The 16,115-nt window shown below is 63.0% G+C and overlaps 3 protein-coding genes across 10 annotated transcripts in view; 1 reads left to right on the forward strand and 2 right to left on the reverse strand.

Moving 5' to 3' along the window:
- The first annotated feature begins 190 nt into the window (after positions 1-190).
- Positions 191-3,817, forward strand: MCRS1 (microspherule protein 1). The gene is given in 15 exon segments (XM_049818860.1): positions 191-308; positions 311-415; positions 971-1,100; positions 1,217-1,355; positions 1,442-1,600; positions 1,722-1,831; positions 1,920-2,028; positions 2,134-2,272; positions 2,366-2,441; positions 2,526-2,554; positions 2,675-2,767; positions 2,857-2,939; positions 3,028-3,115; positions 3,276-3,403; positions 3,485-3,817. Coding segments are annotated over 15 exon segments (1,593 nt in total). The 3' UTR covers positions 3,572-3,817.
- Positions 3,817-11,008, reverse strand: KCNH3 (potassium voltage-gated channel subfamily H member 3). 4 transcript variants are annotated; one of them, XM_049818828.1, is made up of 15 exons: positions 10,001-10,313; positions 9,471-9,704; positions 9,220-9,354; positions 9,012-9,142; positions 8,318-8,567; positions 8,053-8,210; positions 7,373-7,580; positions 6,671-6,937; positions 6,380-6,579; positions 5,694-5,943; positions 5,407-5,606; positions 4,750-4,964; positions 4,590-4,672; positions 4,420-4,502; positions 3,817-4,344 (listed from the first exon to the last, which is right to left on the reverse strand). In XM_049818828.1, the coding sequence occupies exons 1-15, from the start codon at positions 10,308-10,310 to the stop codon at positions 3,877-3,879; spliced, it is 3,192 nt and encodes a 1,063-aa protein (XP_049674785.1). In that variant the 5' UTR covers positions 10,311-10,313; the 3' UTR covers positions 3,817-3,876. The 4 variants fall into 4 exon arrangements, with proteins under 4 accessions (XP_049674785.1, XP_049674786.1, XP_049674784.1 ...); XM_049818829.1 differs by lacking the exon at positions 10,001-10,313 and adding an exon at positions 10,603-11,008 and having other exon boundaries at positions 4,420-4,672; XM_049818827.1 differs by having other exon boundaries at positions 4,420-4,672; positions 10,001-10,310.
- Positions 11,009-11,148: 140 nt separating this feature from the next.
- The window catches only part of SPATS2 (spermatogenesis associated serine rich 2), a 31,125-nt gene continuing 26,158 nt past the window's right edge, over positions 11,149-16,115 (reverse strand). For all 5 annotated transcript variants that reach the window (XM_049818858.1, XM_049818854.1, XM_049818855.1 and 2 more), the window contains 5 exons: positions 15,592-15,650; positions 14,771-14,880; positions 13,237-13,339; positions 12,570-12,784; positions 11,149-12,205 (listed from right to left, as the gene is read on the reverse strand). In XM_049818858.1, coding sequence (XP_049674815.1) covers positions 11,900-12,205; positions 12,570-12,784; positions 13,237-13,339; positions 14,771-14,880; positions 15,592-15,650 — 793 coding nt within the window. In that variant the 3' untranslated portion in view covers positions 11,149-11,899. The remainder of the gene's footprint in view (positions 12,206-12,569; positions 12,785-13,236; positions 13,340-14,770; positions 14,881-15,591; positions 15,651-16,115) is intronic.

The following is a 16,115-nucleotide window of genomic DNA, read 5'->3' on the forward strand; positions in this document are numbered from 1 at the left end:
TGTGGCGGCGGGTGCCGCCATGATGGGTGTGGACTTTTTGACGGGCGGCGGGTAGCTACGCTGGCGGGGCCGGGATGAGCCCTGTCTGCCGGGATAACGGGGCTCGTCCCCGTCCCTGCCCGTGGGTTGGGCCCGGCCGCCCCCGACCCACCGGCAACGGCGGCCCCGAAAGGAGGGGGGTGGATGCGGGATGTGCGGCCCTGCCCTTAGCCAAAATGGTGGCGCCCTGAGCCAAGATGGCGCCGCGCCGCAGGGGCCGGGCGGAACCTTTAAAATGGCGGCGCACTTCCCGACTTCACCTCCCCTGATGTGATGTCAAGCCGTTTTCCGGTGGGTACCCGGAAGCGGCGCCGTTCATGGAGGCGCTCGGGCGGACGCCGTCGCGGAGCGGCCGGAGCCTCCGCTCCCGGGGATGGTGAGGCCGCGGCACCGGAGCCGGCACCGCCTGCCCGGGGCGGGGACGGACGGACGAACGACGCCCCGCGGGGGGCGGCAGCTGGGGATGGGGGGACGGACCTGGGTCGTCCCCGGGCCGTGGGGGGGGTTTGCCCGGGGGACCCCGCCCGGGCCCGGGGCCGCTCCCCCCCCCCCCCCCCCCCCCGCCAGCATCGTGTCCCCCATTCCCTCCCCGAGCTCTTCATGTACCCCCGGTGCCCCCGTGTCCCTTCGTGTCCCCTTGTGCTCCCCCCCGTGCCCCCCACCTTGCCCCGTGTCCCTCGCTGCCGCCCACGGCCCCCCGTGACCCCTCCCCCCCATTTCCACAACCACTTCGCTTCCCCCATGTTCTCCTGCTTGTCCCCGCATTCCCAGCATTGCCCCAGATCCCTACAGGGTTAGAGTCGTGTCATTGTCACCCCCCAAAAGCCCCGTGGAAAGCTGCACCCCCAGCTGCAATGGGGAGCCCAGAGGTTTTGCAGGTTAGCTTTTGGGGCACAGCCGGTGACCCCCCTCTCTCTTCTGTCCCCCGCAGACGTGCTGCTCTCCGGACTGATGGCGTCGGGCGCGACGAGCCGCTCCGAGGACGAGGAGTCGCTGGCGGGGCAGAAGCGGGGTTCGGCCCAAGCCTCAGGTGCCATCCCCAAGCGCCGCAGCTCCTCGCGGTACGCCAGGGTGGGAGAGGGGGGGTGCAGGGCTGAGCCCTGCCTGCTGCCTGCCTGTCTGCAGGATACAGTGGCCCGTGGGCACTGGGACTCAAAACCGTCTTCATTTTTTCCAGGTTCATCAAGCGGAAGAAGTTTGACGATGAGCTGGTAGAGAGCAGCCTTGCCAAATCCTCTAGCCGGGCTAAGGGCGCCGGTGGGGTCGAGCCCGGGCGCTGCTCAGGCAGCGAGCCCTCCTCTAGCGAGAAAAAGAAGGTAAGGGGCTGGTGGGGACATCCAGGGGCCAGCCAGGGGTCTGGGGAGCTCAGAGAGACCCCGAAACCTCACCTCTGCCTACCCAGGTTTCCAAGTCTGTGTCCACCCCCATCGCACCCAGCCCAGTCCCGACCCCCGGCCTCGCCAAGCGGATGAAGAAGAGCAAACAGCCCCTGCAGGTGACGAAGGACCTGGGGCGCTGGAAACCCGCTGACGACCTTTTGCTCATCAATGCTGTGCTGCAGGTAATGACCCCAGGGGAAGCTGCCTGTCCCCCTGGGGACCCTCGCAGGGGGGTGTTTGCCATCACTGTGTTTTGGGGCTGGCCCTCCGTGGGACTGTCCCTTCACCTGGGGACTTTTCCAGACCAATGACTTGACCTCCGTGCACTTGGGCGTGAAGTTCAGCTGCCGCTTCAACCTGCGGGAGATCCAGGAGCGGTGGTACGCGCTCCTCTATGACCCCATCATCTCCAAGTGAGTGCAGGACAGGCCCGGAGAGGTAGAGCCATCCTGAGTGGGGGCCGGTGGGGGCTCTCACACTGTGATTTCCTTCCCACACCAGACTGGCCTGCCAGGCCATGCGGCAGCTGCACCCAGAGGCGATCGCCGCCATCCAGAGCAAAGTGCTGTTCAGCAAAGCTGAGGAGCAGCTGCTGAACAAGGTGGGATCGGTAAGAGCCAGCCGGGAGCGGAGCGGGGTAGGGGGGGTTCCAGTCTGGGGTCTTGGGCTCTCAATGGGGGTCCTTGCTGCCATGTTTCCCTTCTCCCCTCCACAGACCAGCCAGCCCACGCTCGACACCTTCCAGGAGCTGCTCCACAAGCATCCTGATGTCTTTTACCCCTCCCGGACGGCCAAGGCTCTGCAGCTCCACTGGCAGCTCATGAAGCAGTACTACCTGCTGGATGACCAGACCGGTGAGGCCGGGAGGGTCTCCTGTGTCCCTCGCGTCCCCTGTGCCCCCCCAACCCCCCCAGCCCCCTCACTTCTTCTCCTCCTGCTCCTTTCAGTGCAGCCGCTGCCCAAGGGTGACCAAGTGCTGAACTTCTCGGATGCTGAGGACATGCTTGATGACAGCAAGCTGAAGTGAGGGTTTTGGGGGGCTGGGGTAGGGAGAGGGGCCGTGGCTGGGGGGGAGCACAGTTTCATCCTGCCTCTTCTCCCCTGCAGGGATGTGCGGGACGAGGTGCTAGAGCACGGTGAGTCCAGCCCACTCCCATCTGGGCAGCCTGAATTAGTGGGAAGAGGCCCAGGACCCCCCCAGGATGGGGGATAGGTGCCCCCCACCCTCCACACCTCACTTTTCTCTTTTTCCCCAGAGCTGACTGTGGCCGACCGGCGCCAGAAGCGGGAGATCCGGCAGCTGGAGCAGGAGCTGCACAAATGGCAGGTGCTGGTCGATAGCATCACAGGTGAGAGCTGGGAGCCGGGGGAGGGCCGTCTGTCCATCCCCCCAGCTGTCTGTCTGTCCCTCCACCCCTCTCCCTCCTCCTTTCCACAGGCATGAGCTCCCCAGACTTTGACAGCCAGACACTGGCCGTACTGCGGGGCCGCATGGTGCGGTACCTCATGCGTTCCCGGGAGGTGAGCGCAGGTGTTGTGCCCCCCGTCCCTCACCCTAGCAGAGCCCCCCCGGCCTCACCATGGCCCCCTGTCATTTCCTTCCCCCCAGATCACGCTGGGCAGAGCCACAAAGGACAACCAGATCGATGTGGACCTGGCGCTGGAGGGACCGGCCTGGAAGATCTCCCGCAAACAGGGTAGGGACGGGGACTGGGGCTGGGGCAGGTCTTCTTGGGGGGCTCTGGAGCAGGGAGGGTTGTGTTCCCCCCTCCTCTCGCCCCATATCCTCCATCCTCTCACCCCATATCCTCCATCCTCTCACCCCATATCCCCCCTCACCCCATATCCCCCCTCCAGGCGTCATCAAGTTGAAGAATAATGGGGATTTCTTCATCGCTAATGAGGGCCGGCGCCCCATCTACATCGATGGGCGCCCCGTGCTTGGTGGCAACAAGTGGAAGCTGAACAACAACTCGGTGGTGGAGGTGAGTCCCGATGCAGGTGGGGGGGCGTCCTAGGGCGTCTAGGGGTCCCATCCTGCTCACCCTCTGCTCACCCCTCCCCAGATCGCCAGCCTCCGCTTTGTCTTCCTCATCAACCAGGACCTGATTGCCCTCATCAAGGCAGAGGCGGCCAAGCTGGCCCAGCAGTGACGAGGGCCGGGGGCTGCTCTGCCAGGTCCCCCCTGCTGGCCCTGTATGGGGGGAGTGGGGGTCCCCACAGCCCCCAGTTTGGCACTGGGGCCCCCTGGCCCCCCTCAAGATGGCTCCCTGGGGGTGCTGGGCCCCTCCTGCCTCTAGCCCCAGGGCTCGAGATTGTTACCTTCCAATAAAGTGTTTTCCCCTGCCCCGATGTGGGGGTCCCCAGGGCCTGGGGCCACCCCGGGGGGGGACACAAGACCCCCAGCTCCTGTTCTTAACATTACTTCTTTATTGAAAAAGTTGCCCTGGGGGTCCCGTTACATGCCTGTCCCCTCCTCTTGGGCCGAGGGGGGCCCCTGCCTCTGGGACCCCCCCATCAGCGCCAGTTCCAGGCTGGGCACATCCCAGGGCACAGTGGGCTCCGGCATGGGGACACCCTGGACCCCTGATGAGGCAGGGATGGGCGGCCACGAGGGGGGGCTCCCCTGCAGCTGCCCCTCCTGCCCCCCCGGGGAGCCCCAGAAGGGGTTGGGGCCCAGCCAGGGCGCGCTTTGAGCAGTTGGGGGGCCCCAGCCCCAGGGCTGGCTGTGGGTGCAGTCAGGGGGTGGCTGGTGCAGGCAGAGCCCCGGCCCCCCCGTCTCCACACGGAGTGGCTGGAGGGCTGCGGCTATCACCGGGGCGTCGGGGTGCGGGGGGGGCGGCAGCAGCAGCAGGAGCTGCACAGCCTCTCGCAGCACCCGCAGCCCCTCCCGCAGCTGCAGCACCTGCCCTGACAGCTCAGCCACCTGCGGGTGATGGGGGTCAGCACTGCTCTGGACCCCCCCAAACCCCCCTGCAGCCCCCCCAGGCCCCCCCCTTACCGCCTGCCGCAGCTTCTCGATGGTGTCGGCGCTGCTCGGCTCCGAGGGGCCGGGGGGGATGGCCAGCAGCCCCCCGTCCCCAGCTGGGGGGAGAGGCGAGTGTTTCCTTGGGGCACGTAGGGGTCCAGCCCCCCCACCCTCTCCCAGCATCGGGGCCCCCCCTGCTTTACCTGGCCCCAGGGAGGGGTCGAGGTGGAAGTTGAAGAGGGGCTTGTCGGTGGCGCAGCCCTCCCCCTCGATGCCGTCGACCACCCTGTGGGACAGTGGGGGGGGGCGGTGGGGCATGGACCCAGTGCTCTAGGTGCCCCCCCGCCCCTCCCTGCCTCTCACCTGGGACTCAGGTCTGGGGGGCTACTCCAAGGGTGCAGCTGCAGGGCCGTGGGGCGTCCGGGCTCGGGGTGGGCGCGGGGGCCTCCGCCGTGGGGGGGCCGGGGCTGGGTCCCCACTGGGGGGGACGGCTGGGGGCTGGGGGAGGCTGGGCTGGGGGGCTGCGGCTCAGCCCCCTCCTCCAGTGTGGGAAGCGGCGTGGGCGGGCGCGACTCAGCCTGCAGCCAGGGCATAAAGTGGGGGGCCCTGCTCCTGCACCCCCTGCATCACCCCTTCTCCCCGTGACATCACCCAGGCCCCATGATGTCACTCTCATTCCTGTGATGTCACCCACTGGCTCTGCACTGTGTCCCCCCCCACCTGCCATTGACTTTGGCCCCACGAGTCGTGCCTCAAATATGTCATGTCCCCCCTTAGCTAAGAGTCATGTCATAGCCTGGGGATGGTGATGTCACTAGGAGGCTGTGACGTCACCTGTCAGGCCAAGAGCTGTCTCATCGTCGTGGACCCACCGAGCCCACGACTTCGCCTCCCCTCTCCCCCCAACCCTTGCCGTCGCTGCTGGGGGGGTAGCATCAGCCCCCCTGCCACCCCTGGCTCCGTGATGTCACTCCCCTGCCCCGTGACATCACTCCCCGTCCCCCGGTGATGTCACCTCACCTCGGGGGCACCCCCCAGGTCGTAGCTGAGCTCGCGGGGCAGCTGCTGGCGGAAGGCGCGGGCGAAGTCGGGGTCGAGGGCCAGGCCCTCGGCCAACGCCGGCAGCCCCAGGCTCTGCAGGGCGCAGTACGTCAGCCCCCGCACGTCCGCCCGGGCCAGCCGGGACCCCCCCAGGTCGCAGCCGATGAGGTCCCCCTTCCCTGGACAAGGTTGGGGGAGAAGGGAGCGTCAGGCCGACCATCAGCGTCACGACTTGGCCGACCTCAGCCCACTCCCGTGTCCCGCACCGAGGATAGCGAGGACGGTGCCGTCCCGCAGCACCTCCATGGAGCCGGAGCGGAGGAAGTAGAGCGCCTGGAGCGCGTCGCCCCGTCGGATGAGGAGCTCGCCGGGTGTGCAGAAAGCGGGGCGCACCCCCAGGGAGAGGGTGCGCAGGCAGCCCCGGCTGGCCCCCCCAAAGAGGGGAAGCTGCAGCAGCTCCTTGTGCAGGTGCAGGGCGATGTCGGCCCGCAGCTCCTCGGGCAGGCTCTGCAGGAGCTGCGCGGACAGAGCTCGGGGGGGGTGGGGGCTGACACACCCCTTCCCCTGTGCCCCACTGCCCCCCGAGCCCCTCGGAGCTCCCCTTCCAGCCCCACCACAGACCATGCACTGAGAGCCCCCCCCCCCCCCAATCCATCCCTACTGTGGGGCTGGGGCATCCTGAGTTCCCCATCCCTTCCCACTGTGGACTGACCACCCCAAAGTGTCCCCCCCCCATCCCTGCTATGGGGCTGGGGATCCCCCCCAGGCCCCCTCCACCACTGTTATGGGGTGAAGCACCCCAGTTCCCATCCATCCCCAACCGCAGACTGTACATCCAAGTCCCCCCCATCCTGATCCATCCCTGCTATGGGATCACGGCACCCCAGTATCCCTCCATCCATGCACCACCGCTGCCTCCCCAGCTCCTGGGGGGTCTGCAGCATGGGCTGACCTCGGCCGTGTCGATGCCGTTGTTGGCCACCCAAGTGCTCTGGAAATACTCGAGGATGCGGCGCTTGAGGGGCTGGGGGATGCGGTGGATGCGGATGTAGTCGTGCAGGTCGCGGGTGCGGCTGTGGTACAGGAACCGGCGCGCGTACAGCCGCTGGATGATGGCCGTCACGTTGCCGAAGACCACCGCGTGCATTAGCGCTGGGGAGGGCGAGGACACCCATCACCCAGTTGGTGGGTGTCCCCCCCCCCTTCCACACCCCCTCCCAACTTGCCCACCCTGGCCCCTCACCCCCGACCAGCATGGTGCAGATGGAGAAAATCTTTTCGGTGTCGGTGTTGGCAGAGACGTTGCCGAAGCCCACGCTGGTCAGGCTGCTCAGGGCGAAGTAAAGGGAGGTGATGTAGGCACTGCGCAGTGAGGGGCCCCCCAGCAGCCCCCAACTCCCGCTGCAGTTGGTCCCCAGCCCTGTGCTGTTCCCAGCCTCCCCGGTGCTGCAATTTCTCCTGGCCAGGTAGTAGGGGGTCTCCAGCCGCCGCGCCAGCTCCTGCAGCCAGCCTGGGGGGGGGGAAACAGGGGGTGAGCAGAGCCATGGGGGGCTGCCCAGCTTGGGGTGGGGGACAGGGACAGCCCCACATGGGTGCAGGGGGGTACGGGCAGAATCTGGACAGGCTCTGGGGCTGGGGGGGGCGGGGGGCACAGGTTGTATAGGCAGGTCTTGGCGGGGGGGGTGATGGTGGTGGTGGCCATGGGGTACAGGGGCAGATCTTAGCCTCAGGGTGCAAGAAGGACATTGGGGGGGGGGGGGGGAACCATACCAGCAAACCCCAGCAGTAGTTCAGAGGGTGCACAGCCACCAGCTCTGGGGTATGGGGACATGGGGGCACGTGGGGACACAGTAGCAAGGTCAGGCATGTGGGGACAAGGGACAGGAACCCCTGCAGCCCCCCACCATGGGGGGGCGGGAGAGCGGTGGTGGCGAGGCGGCTGTACCGATCTCAGGCAGGGCGGTGGGGCTGCCTTCCACCTCCCGCTGCCCCAGGAAGAACCAGCCGCAGGCGACCCAGTGGGCCAGGAGGCCGAAGACCACCATGAGGAGCGCCAGCACCACGGCGCTGTACTGCGAGTACCGGTCCAGGTTGGGCAGCAGCCGCAACAGCCGTAGCAGCCGCACCGTCTTCAGCAGATGGGCCCCCACGTACTGCGGGGAGAGGGGCAGTGCCGGAGGGGACGGGGCACCAGTTGGCTCCGTCCAGCCACAAGCCCCTGGGGGGGGGGGGGGTGGTGTCCCTCACAGCCCATGAGGGTCCCTGCAGCATTAATGGGGGGGGGGTCTTGCAGCCCATCAGGGTCCCCAATGCCCCATCAGTGTCACCACAGCCCCATTACAGTCCCCAGTACCCCATCAGTGTCACCACAAACCATCAGGGTCCCCACTACCCCATCAGTGTCACCACAGCCACATCAGGGTCTCCATAATCCCACCAGGGTCCCAAGAGCCCCATCGGGGTCCCAGCAGCCCCATCAAGGTCCCTGCAGCCTTTTGGGATCCCTGCAGCCCTTCAGGGTCTCTAGTGAGGTCCATCAGCATCCCCAAAACCCCAGTGGGATCCGTGCAGATTGGGGCAGTGGATGGGGGGAGTGAGGGGTATCCCTGCATTCCCAGCGCTCACCACGTTGACCTGGCAGGCGGCGAGCAGGTCGAAAGGCAGCGCGGCCACGAGATCAAGCAGGAACCAGCCGGCCAGGTAATGGCGAGCGACGGCACGGGGCTCCAGCACCACCTGCCCCGACTTGCTGACGAAGGTGGTGCGAAAGTTGAGGATGATGTCTGGGTTGCAGTGGGGTGGCCATCAGTGCACCGAGTCCTCCCGGCCTCTGCCAGCCCTGAGCCAGCATAGGGCAGGGTGTGCGTGGCGAGGTGAGGGGGGGCTTTACCCAGCATGAAGAGGATTTCCACGCACAGGTCGCAGGCGCTGGGGGGGCCGCGGGCGGCCGGTAGCCCCTCCTCACCGCCAGCGCCCACGCAGACGCTGTAGGGGACGGTGACGGCCACGTAGAGGGTGGCGAGCAGGATGAGCCCGTCCCAGCCCGCCTTGAAGGCCCCGTAATGCAGCAGGATGAGGGGGGGCTTGCGGATGGCGGCCACCTTGTACTCGGGCAGCGAGGGCTTGTCCCCAAAGACACTCTGATGGAGACTGGGGGGGGTCAGCCTAGATGCCCTGTCCCCTGCCCCTACACCTTGTCCCCTGCCCTGACACCCTGTCCCCAGCCCAGACACACTGTCACTAGCACAGACATACTGTCCCCAACTTCAACACTTTGTCCCCAGCCCTCTCCTTCCCCTGTCTCCAGCCTAGGTGTGTCCCCCAGCCTGGACATCCCAAACCCACACACCTCATCTCCTCCCCCTTCCCAGTCCAGCCACCTTGTCCCTACCTCCGACACCTTGTCCCCAACACCTTGTCTCTGTCCCCCGACACCCTGGAAACAGCCTGCCCTCAGCCGCAGCACCTCGTCCCCAGCCCTTGTGTCACCACGTCCACGGCATCAGCCTCTTCCCACCCCCCAGGATGCCGTGTCCCCAGCCCCGACACGTGTCCCCCAGCCCAAACCCGTGTCCCAGCTCCACCTTTCTGAGCTTGTGCTTGCTTTTTCTCTGCTTCTGAAGGTGCCCCGAGAGGTGATACAGCACCGCCCGGCTCCGGCGCCGGCTGCCATTGAAGCCTTTCCCTCCTGCACGGCTGAACCGCCGGCGCCCGCCTGCCGGGAGAGATGGGAGGGATGGTGGCCACGGGGGGCTCCAGCCGGTCCCGTCTTCCCCCTCGCCATCCCCTCACCCGTGTCCTTCGCGCTGTCGGCGCCCGAGCGGCTCTTGGTGCTGGTGATGTCCTTGTGCGAGACGAGGAACAGGGCCACCTCGTCCTTCTCGTTCTTGATGGGCACCACGTCCACCAGGCACCAGAAGGGGACACCTACCGGGGGGCAACACCTGGGCTGACGGAGCATCATCCCCCAACCCCGGGGCAGGATGGTGGTGGGGGTATGGAAGGACCGCGGAAGGGACCCGGACGCCCTCGCTACCACCCACCGCTCTTGCGGTAGAGGATGAGCTCGCCCTTAAAGGCCTGGTGCTCGTCCAGCGCGCGCCGGAGCTGCTGCCGCAGCAGCTCGCTGGTGTCGGGGCCATAGAGGAAGGAGCAGGCGCAGCAGCGCTGCATCACCTCCGCCCGCGAGAAGCCCGTCAGGTCGCAGAAGCCGTCGGAGCAGTAGACGACAGGGAAGGCGCTGGGCACCTGGGCATTGCCCAGCACGAAGTTACTGTCTGCAACGGAGAGGCGGCTGGGAAGTGGGGGGGCTGGGGGCAGAAAGGGGTGCAGAGAGCCCGTGGGGCTGGGGGAAAAGGGGACTGGGGGGGACCCCAGGGGTTTGAGGGAGCCTGTGAGGCTGGGGATGCCATGGGGTTGGAGGGATGAAGGGGCTGGGGGTGCTCCTTGGGTTTGGGGGAGCCCATGGGGCTTGGAGGGTGAAGGGGCTGGGGTGCCTGGGTCCCCCTGGCTGGGCTGGGGGGTCTGGGGGGGGGGGGGGTCCGGGGGGGGCTGGGAAGGGGGGGGGTTATACCCGCAGCCATCTGGGTCCGCTGGGTTATTTTTACCCGCCGCGCAGCAACGCTTGGGCTGAACCGCCCCGTTGGCACTGGTGGAGCCCACTCTGTCTCATTTGCATACATTTGCATAGGAACAGCGTGGGGGGCTGCCTCCCACCCGCTCTCCCCGGGAGAGGCCAGCACCGGGCCGGGGGTGGAGGAGGAGAAGGAGGAAGGGGGGGCCCTTTCCCAAGGACCGGAACGATCCCGGGGGGCTCCAGCCCCCTCCCCAGCCCCGCAGCTGCAGGTCCCAGCCCGGTGCAGTCCCGGTACCACGGAGCTCATCACCGGTACGGCGGGGGCAGGGGTGGGTATTTATAGCGCCGGGGAGGGGGCAACGGGGCCAGATCCTTCCTCGGTGGGCAAGATGGGGGGGCGGGGGGGAGGTGGGGACCGGAGCATAGCCCCCCCACCTTGTCCCGATCCCACCGGGTGGTCTCCGAGGGGGTGACCAGTCCCTGGTCCCGGGGGGGTATGCACAGCACCGAGCATCACCTGGGACCGGGCCGGGAGGGGTTGGGGGGGGACAACGGGACACAGCCCCATGGTTGCTGGTGCCCATTGCCGGTACACTCACGTGTCCCGTCGAAGCGGCGAGCGATGGTGTCCAGAAAAGCGTTTTGCGGTGCCAAGAGGCCCCGCATCGGCGACATCTCAGCGGTGGCTCCGAGCTGCCGCCATCCCTGTGGGTTCCCCCCACACACACATACACACCATGCTGGTACCGGTACCGCCCCCCGGGAGGGGCTGTGGGGAGGGGAGCACTGGGACTCTGCTTCAGCCCTGGAGCCTCCAGTACAAAATTCTGGCTCTTCTCTGTGGGGAACAAGCCCACAGGGGATCACAGCCCGAGGGGAGCTTTGGAAGTGATGGGGGGGGGGGCTCAGGTCATAGCCCAAGGATCAGACTTAAGCAGAAAACATTTAAATTTGTCAAGCTGAAAGTTGGGTTTCATTTATTTAATTTGTTCAACCAACTCCGGAGAAGTTTAGTTCAAGAGAAGGAAAGAAAAAAGCCCCAGGGTAAAAAGAAGAGGAAGGGGGGGCAAAGCCAGGGACCCCCGAGGAAGCCCTATCCTCCCCCCACTAGGATTACTGGTGGCAGCAAGGCACAGACAGCGACATTCACTGTGAACATCGTCTTTATTCATACAGCTATAAAGAAGGACTGTCGCAATCTCCACCCCGTGTCAACCTAGGATTAGCTCTGCTAATTGATATTGCTATAAATTTAATTTAGGGCCGAAGAAGGGCTGGAGAAGTGGGGATGGGGCGGGGGGGAAGGCAGGACAAGAGAATAAAAGAAGAAGAGCTCCCCAACATAAAAAACAGAGAACAGCAAAGTGTGCGGACAAAGTGTGCAGGTCCCCAGCCCCATGTCACAGCCTGGAGAGGAGAGGGCCAGATTCCTGCCTGTCCCCAGGGGAGAGGGGACACCCACAGCCCCCATGTCCCAGCACTCATCCTCGCTGCCAGCACGAGGGATGGGCTGTCGCCGGCTGTTCCTCTGAGGCAAGGCCCAGATAGATGTTGGTGCACAGAAGGAAAAAAAAAAAAAAAAAAAAAAAACACCAAACCACTGGGGACTGGGTTTTTTGCCAGCGCTGTCAGCGATTTTGCAGACAAAAGGCAATTTCTGGAGGGGAAAGGAAAAGGGCAAGAGCTGGGGGAGGCCTGAACCCGCTCCGAGGGTGCAGCGCAGGCGTGAGAAGAACACAAAGCAGACGAGGGGGGGGAAAGGAGGGAGGGGGGGGAACGAAAAATGGCACAAAAAATGAGAAGTGTAAACTTTCCTTCGTTAGTATCCTAGCTAGGAGCTTCCTACAGTCTGGTTCTCACGTTGGACTTGTGGCAGGAAGGGAGAGCCCGGGGCTCTCAGGAGTTCGCTCCCTCCTGCCGACTGGCTCTGGGCTTACGCTGCGGGAGCCCCTTGGACTCTGTGCCGGAGGGAGGGGGACCGGGCCGGCCCGGCTGCGCCGAGGCACCGCTGGTGCCCGTGGGCTGAGTCTGGCCGGGGCTGGCGGCGGTGGAGGCTGCCAGGGGCGAGGTTTGCCGCCTGCCGTGGGCCTGGCCCGGCCCGTTCTTGTGTCGGTTGCCATTGTTGGAGCGTCCAGGGGGGCCGATGTGGCGCTGGCCCTGGGACCTGGGTCCCGCTCCCGGTCTCCTGTTCCCCTGGAAACCCTGAAACAGAAGAGGGTGGGTGAGTGAGTGTGGGCCAGCAGAGGCAGCTCCTGCCAGCTGGAGGGCTGTGACCTCCTGCTGCAGCATCCCTATACACTCCCAACCTCCCCTTCCAGGGGGTTGGTGGGGGAGAAAAGTGGAAAAGCAAAACCCCCAAAACCCGCTCTGAAGCAGAACCATCAAGGCAAGGCTGCGCCCTGCAGCTGCTGGTGCCCTTGACCCTGCTGCTGCCCAGCCCTGAGTTGAGTCCTGACAGCAAAGGGCACCTGGCAGGGAAGGACCCGGCCCAGGAATTGGGAGAGGAGCTACAAACAGAGCAAGCTTCCCGCAGCGCCGCGCCGGTGCCGCGCCAGGGTGCGGTTACCTCTCGTGAAGGCTGGGGAGGGCGGCCGCCGGCGTTCCCCACGGCTGCCTCCGCTGAGGACGAGGGCTTCTTGCTCGCTGTGGTAAGGCTTGCAGCGGAGGCAGAGGCACACGCAGGGGTGGAGGGAGCAGAGGTCTCACTGGAACCGCTCAGGGATGCAGCCATGACTGAGCTGCACCGCGATCGGGTGGAGTAGCTGTTCTTTGGATGGGAAACTGGAAGAGAAATACCCCAAAATGTGTTTTTTGCAGACAGGACCCAGACCATTCACCCTCTGGCCTCCAGACCCTGCCAGCTACAGCACTGCCGGGGTGAAGCTGGCTCACGGCTAGAGGCAAAGGCTCGAAGGGACAACAGAGCTTTTTCCAGCAAGATGAAGCTTTGGTCATGTGAATGGTACAAGGGGACCAGCAGCTAACAGGGACCAGCACTTGACAGCAAAGGGAACGGGCACAGACACCTCTTGCCAAGGGAGGAGCATCTGCAGCAGCAGCAAGAGGGCTAGTTCTTCTCTCCACTGCCCAGAGGAAACAAAATGCCCAGAGCAGAACACTCCCAGTCCTGCCGCTATCAGGTTTTGGGGCACACGTGAAGGGTTTTGGTGACAGCAGGGCTAGCAAAGGGGTGACTGACACCTCAGCTCCTCCCCGACTCCCATCCAGCTCACCTTGGCCAAACGAGGCAATGCTCTTCTTCAGTGCGTCGAGGTCACATGTGAACCGCGCCACCCTGCCCAGGTCCTCGTCGTACTTCCGTTCGCTCACAAAGTGCTTCACAGAAAAGGCAAAACATGCACGTTAATTCAGTCTGTGCACAGGAACAGAAAAGGGAGGTGAAAGCCTCCCGCTTTGGTCCAGGAGCAGGTATCCAAGTTGGGTGCTGCTTGAAAAAATAAAATCTTGGTGAGAAGGCAATGACAACTTACAGAAATAGAAAATCAGATTTTTTCAGCCCGTACACAAACAGCCTTCCCCAAGCTCCAGCAGCCAAGCCATAGGTTAACTCGGTCCAACGGCAGCTCCACTCTGCCAGTCTCTGGTCTGTGAAATCAGCACAGCCCAGGTCTCTGGATGCTCACAGGGGCAACAGGTTTCTCAGCTGCACTCATCCTGCTACAGGGGTGAGCAGTTTTAGTTTTCAAACTAGAGTTTAATTGATGCAACTTCGCACTGACCTCTTGCGGCAGGAGCCGGCGTACTGGCGAGCAGAAGTGTTTTCCGGAATATAGAAGTCACTCAGGCTCAGCAGGCAGGCTCTCCCGATTTAGGGGGAAAGGCAGAGGTCAGCCTGCGCCAGCGGGAGGTTTTCACAACCTCTCTGAGCACAAAGCTGCGGCCTTGCCGCGTTCCCTGCTCTCTGCCAGTTCACAATGAAAGCTGGGCTGCACGCACCGGGGTTAATGTTTGGATGATCGGCTGTTGGCTGAAGTCAGTATTTTACAAACCAAATTATTTTAAATTAAGATTCAGGATGAGGTGTCCCGTATCCCACTGCGTGGCTGCAGACAAGAGTATGCAGAGCACTGGCGGTGAATTCGAGAACTAGGGATGCAAGGAAAGACTTGCACACAACACAAAATTGCATTCAGAAGCGTCGAAAACCCAGAAGGTTACAAAAAAGCGTACTGTTGAAAATTGTTAGGATTAATAGCCTGGCTCAGTGCTAGAAGCTAAAAGTAGTTGAAGCCTTAGGCCGCAAGAGCTGACCGAGAGTAAACTTTCTGATAAAACTAATGCTGCAAACAAACTTGCTGAATCCAGCAGATATGAGCAGAATAAAGAGGATAAGGACCAAGGAAACAATTCTAAGAGAATAATGTAACTTCAGAAGGCGGCCAGCCCAGAGACCAAGAAAACCAGTAAGAAATCAAGAGACCACCGACCAGAATTAAGGGATTGGATTTGGGGATCAGGTGCTGGGTGGTACGGGTATAACTGGGGTGCGCAATCTGGGGAAGGGGTCCCTCCTCGGAGGCACCCAGCTCGACCTGCTCTGCATGTTGGACAAATAAACCACTTATTTACTCAGCGGATTGGCGACTCGTCTTCTTCGAGCAGGAACCTAGGGCCAGGTGCTGTTGAGGTGGCACCCGTGTAATTCCTACCATGGACTAGGTGGCAGCTGCGTAATTCCCGCAACACCACGTTTGGGTGAGATTAGGACTAGGCTGGATTAGACAGAAGCAGAGTGAAAAAGCTCACCTTTATGTCAGCTCTGAGCTCGACCAGCTGCTCCTCTGACATTCGCACTGCCACATCAGTCATTTTCTTCAGGGCTTCTGCCTTCTTCTGGCGGCTGACTAGAATTTCCACTGAAAAACAGACCACAATCTTATGCAGTGTTGACACTGATCCAGCCTACCCAGAGTTAAACAACCCCAGCCCTGGCACACAGCACCTTATTGGTAAACAACAGGTTCCCCCAAGTCCCCCCCAGACAGCTCTGTGCCAGCTGCACAGCAGCCCTGGCCACTGCCTCCTGTGGCAATTTACATCTCCAGACACAGACTGAACCTGAGCTGTAAGCTGACTCAATGAGGGGTACAACATGCAGCTTTGGTAGAAGCTTTGCCACAAGTTTTCCCGATCTCCCCAGGCTAACTGCTTTCTTGCCACCCCCTAAACAGTGGGGCTTGGTGCTGCTGGTGTAGCTGTCCCTGTAGATCACTTCCCACCTGCACCAGGCGAGCTGAGAAAGCCCTTTCCAGCTCCCTGAGAATTTCAGGAACAGCCTCCCATGGAAGAGTGCAGTTTATGTCCCACCCTCTAACGAGGGCACAGAGCAGTGGCTTCAGAGAGGACGGTTTGAGTCAACCCCATCAGGCAGCAAACGTAATCTAGTCACGATATATACAGCTAACTCAAGCTACATGGCAAGTTTTATCTGGATAAATCACCAACATATTTAGGAACAATGTGAACAGGAGGTAGATCACAGAAATCTTCTTCTAAGGGGGCTATCTCCAGTGCGCAGCAACGCCTACAGCTCTTCAGGTGGGCACTTGGTAGAAAGACAGTCTTACTTGCTTCTGCTTTCACTTTGTCCATTTCAGCCAGCAACGCCACCTCGCGATCCATAAGGCTGGGGAAAAAAAAAAAGAAAAAAAAGGGAAGAGATTTAGTAATAAACAAAGAGGATAATGAAATCCTACTGCAGGAACAGTGGCAGGAGGGCTTCCAGGCATGCCGGCCAGCGGGGAGAGACCGGCAGATGGCGGCAGGAACCCGCCACGCACGAACCCCGGCTTTTGTTCTGGAAGCTGAGGAGTTGCACGCAGGCTTCGCTGGCGTTAAAACTTGCTCAGGCTTGGGTCAGTGCGGAACATGGCACGGTGTTCCCAACAACCCGCTGGGTACGCGGTCACCTTACTCTGATAAAGTCGGAGCCACCTTGGCAAGGGGAGAGGGAGCGGCAGTTCTGGTGTCGGGGGAAGTTGCGCTCCGCTAGACTTTTATCACTGAAGAAAACTAGGGCACAACATTTTAAAGAGTCACTCAAAATACAAAACTAATCAGCAGTGGGGCAGGGTGAGGATCCACGATAGCA

The sequence above is a fragment of the Accipiter gentilis genome, chromosome 16 (genome assembly GCF_929443795.1).
Source record: "Accipiter gentilis chromosome 16, bAccGen1.1, whole genome shotgun sequence".
Classification (NCBI taxonomy): domain Eukaryota; kingdom Metazoa; phylum Chordata; class Aves; order Accipitriformes; family Accipitridae; genus Astur; species Astur gentilis.

Excerpts from the sequence above, each read along its gene's own strand:
- KCNH3 (XM_049818827.1), bottom strand. The coding sequence starts at position 10,310 with ATGAGCTCCGTGGTACCGGGACTGCACCGGGCTGGGACCTGCAGCTGC. Across the intron at positions 9,143-9,219 it reads CGACAGCGCGAAGGACACGG|GCGGGCGCCGGCGGTTCAGC; the intron begins GTGAGGGGATGG and ends CTCTCCCGGCAG. Across the intron at positions 5,944-6,379 it reads ACGGCATCGACACGGCCGAG|CTCCTGCAGAGCCTGCCCGA; the intron begins GTCAGCCCATGC and ends CTGTCCGCGCAG.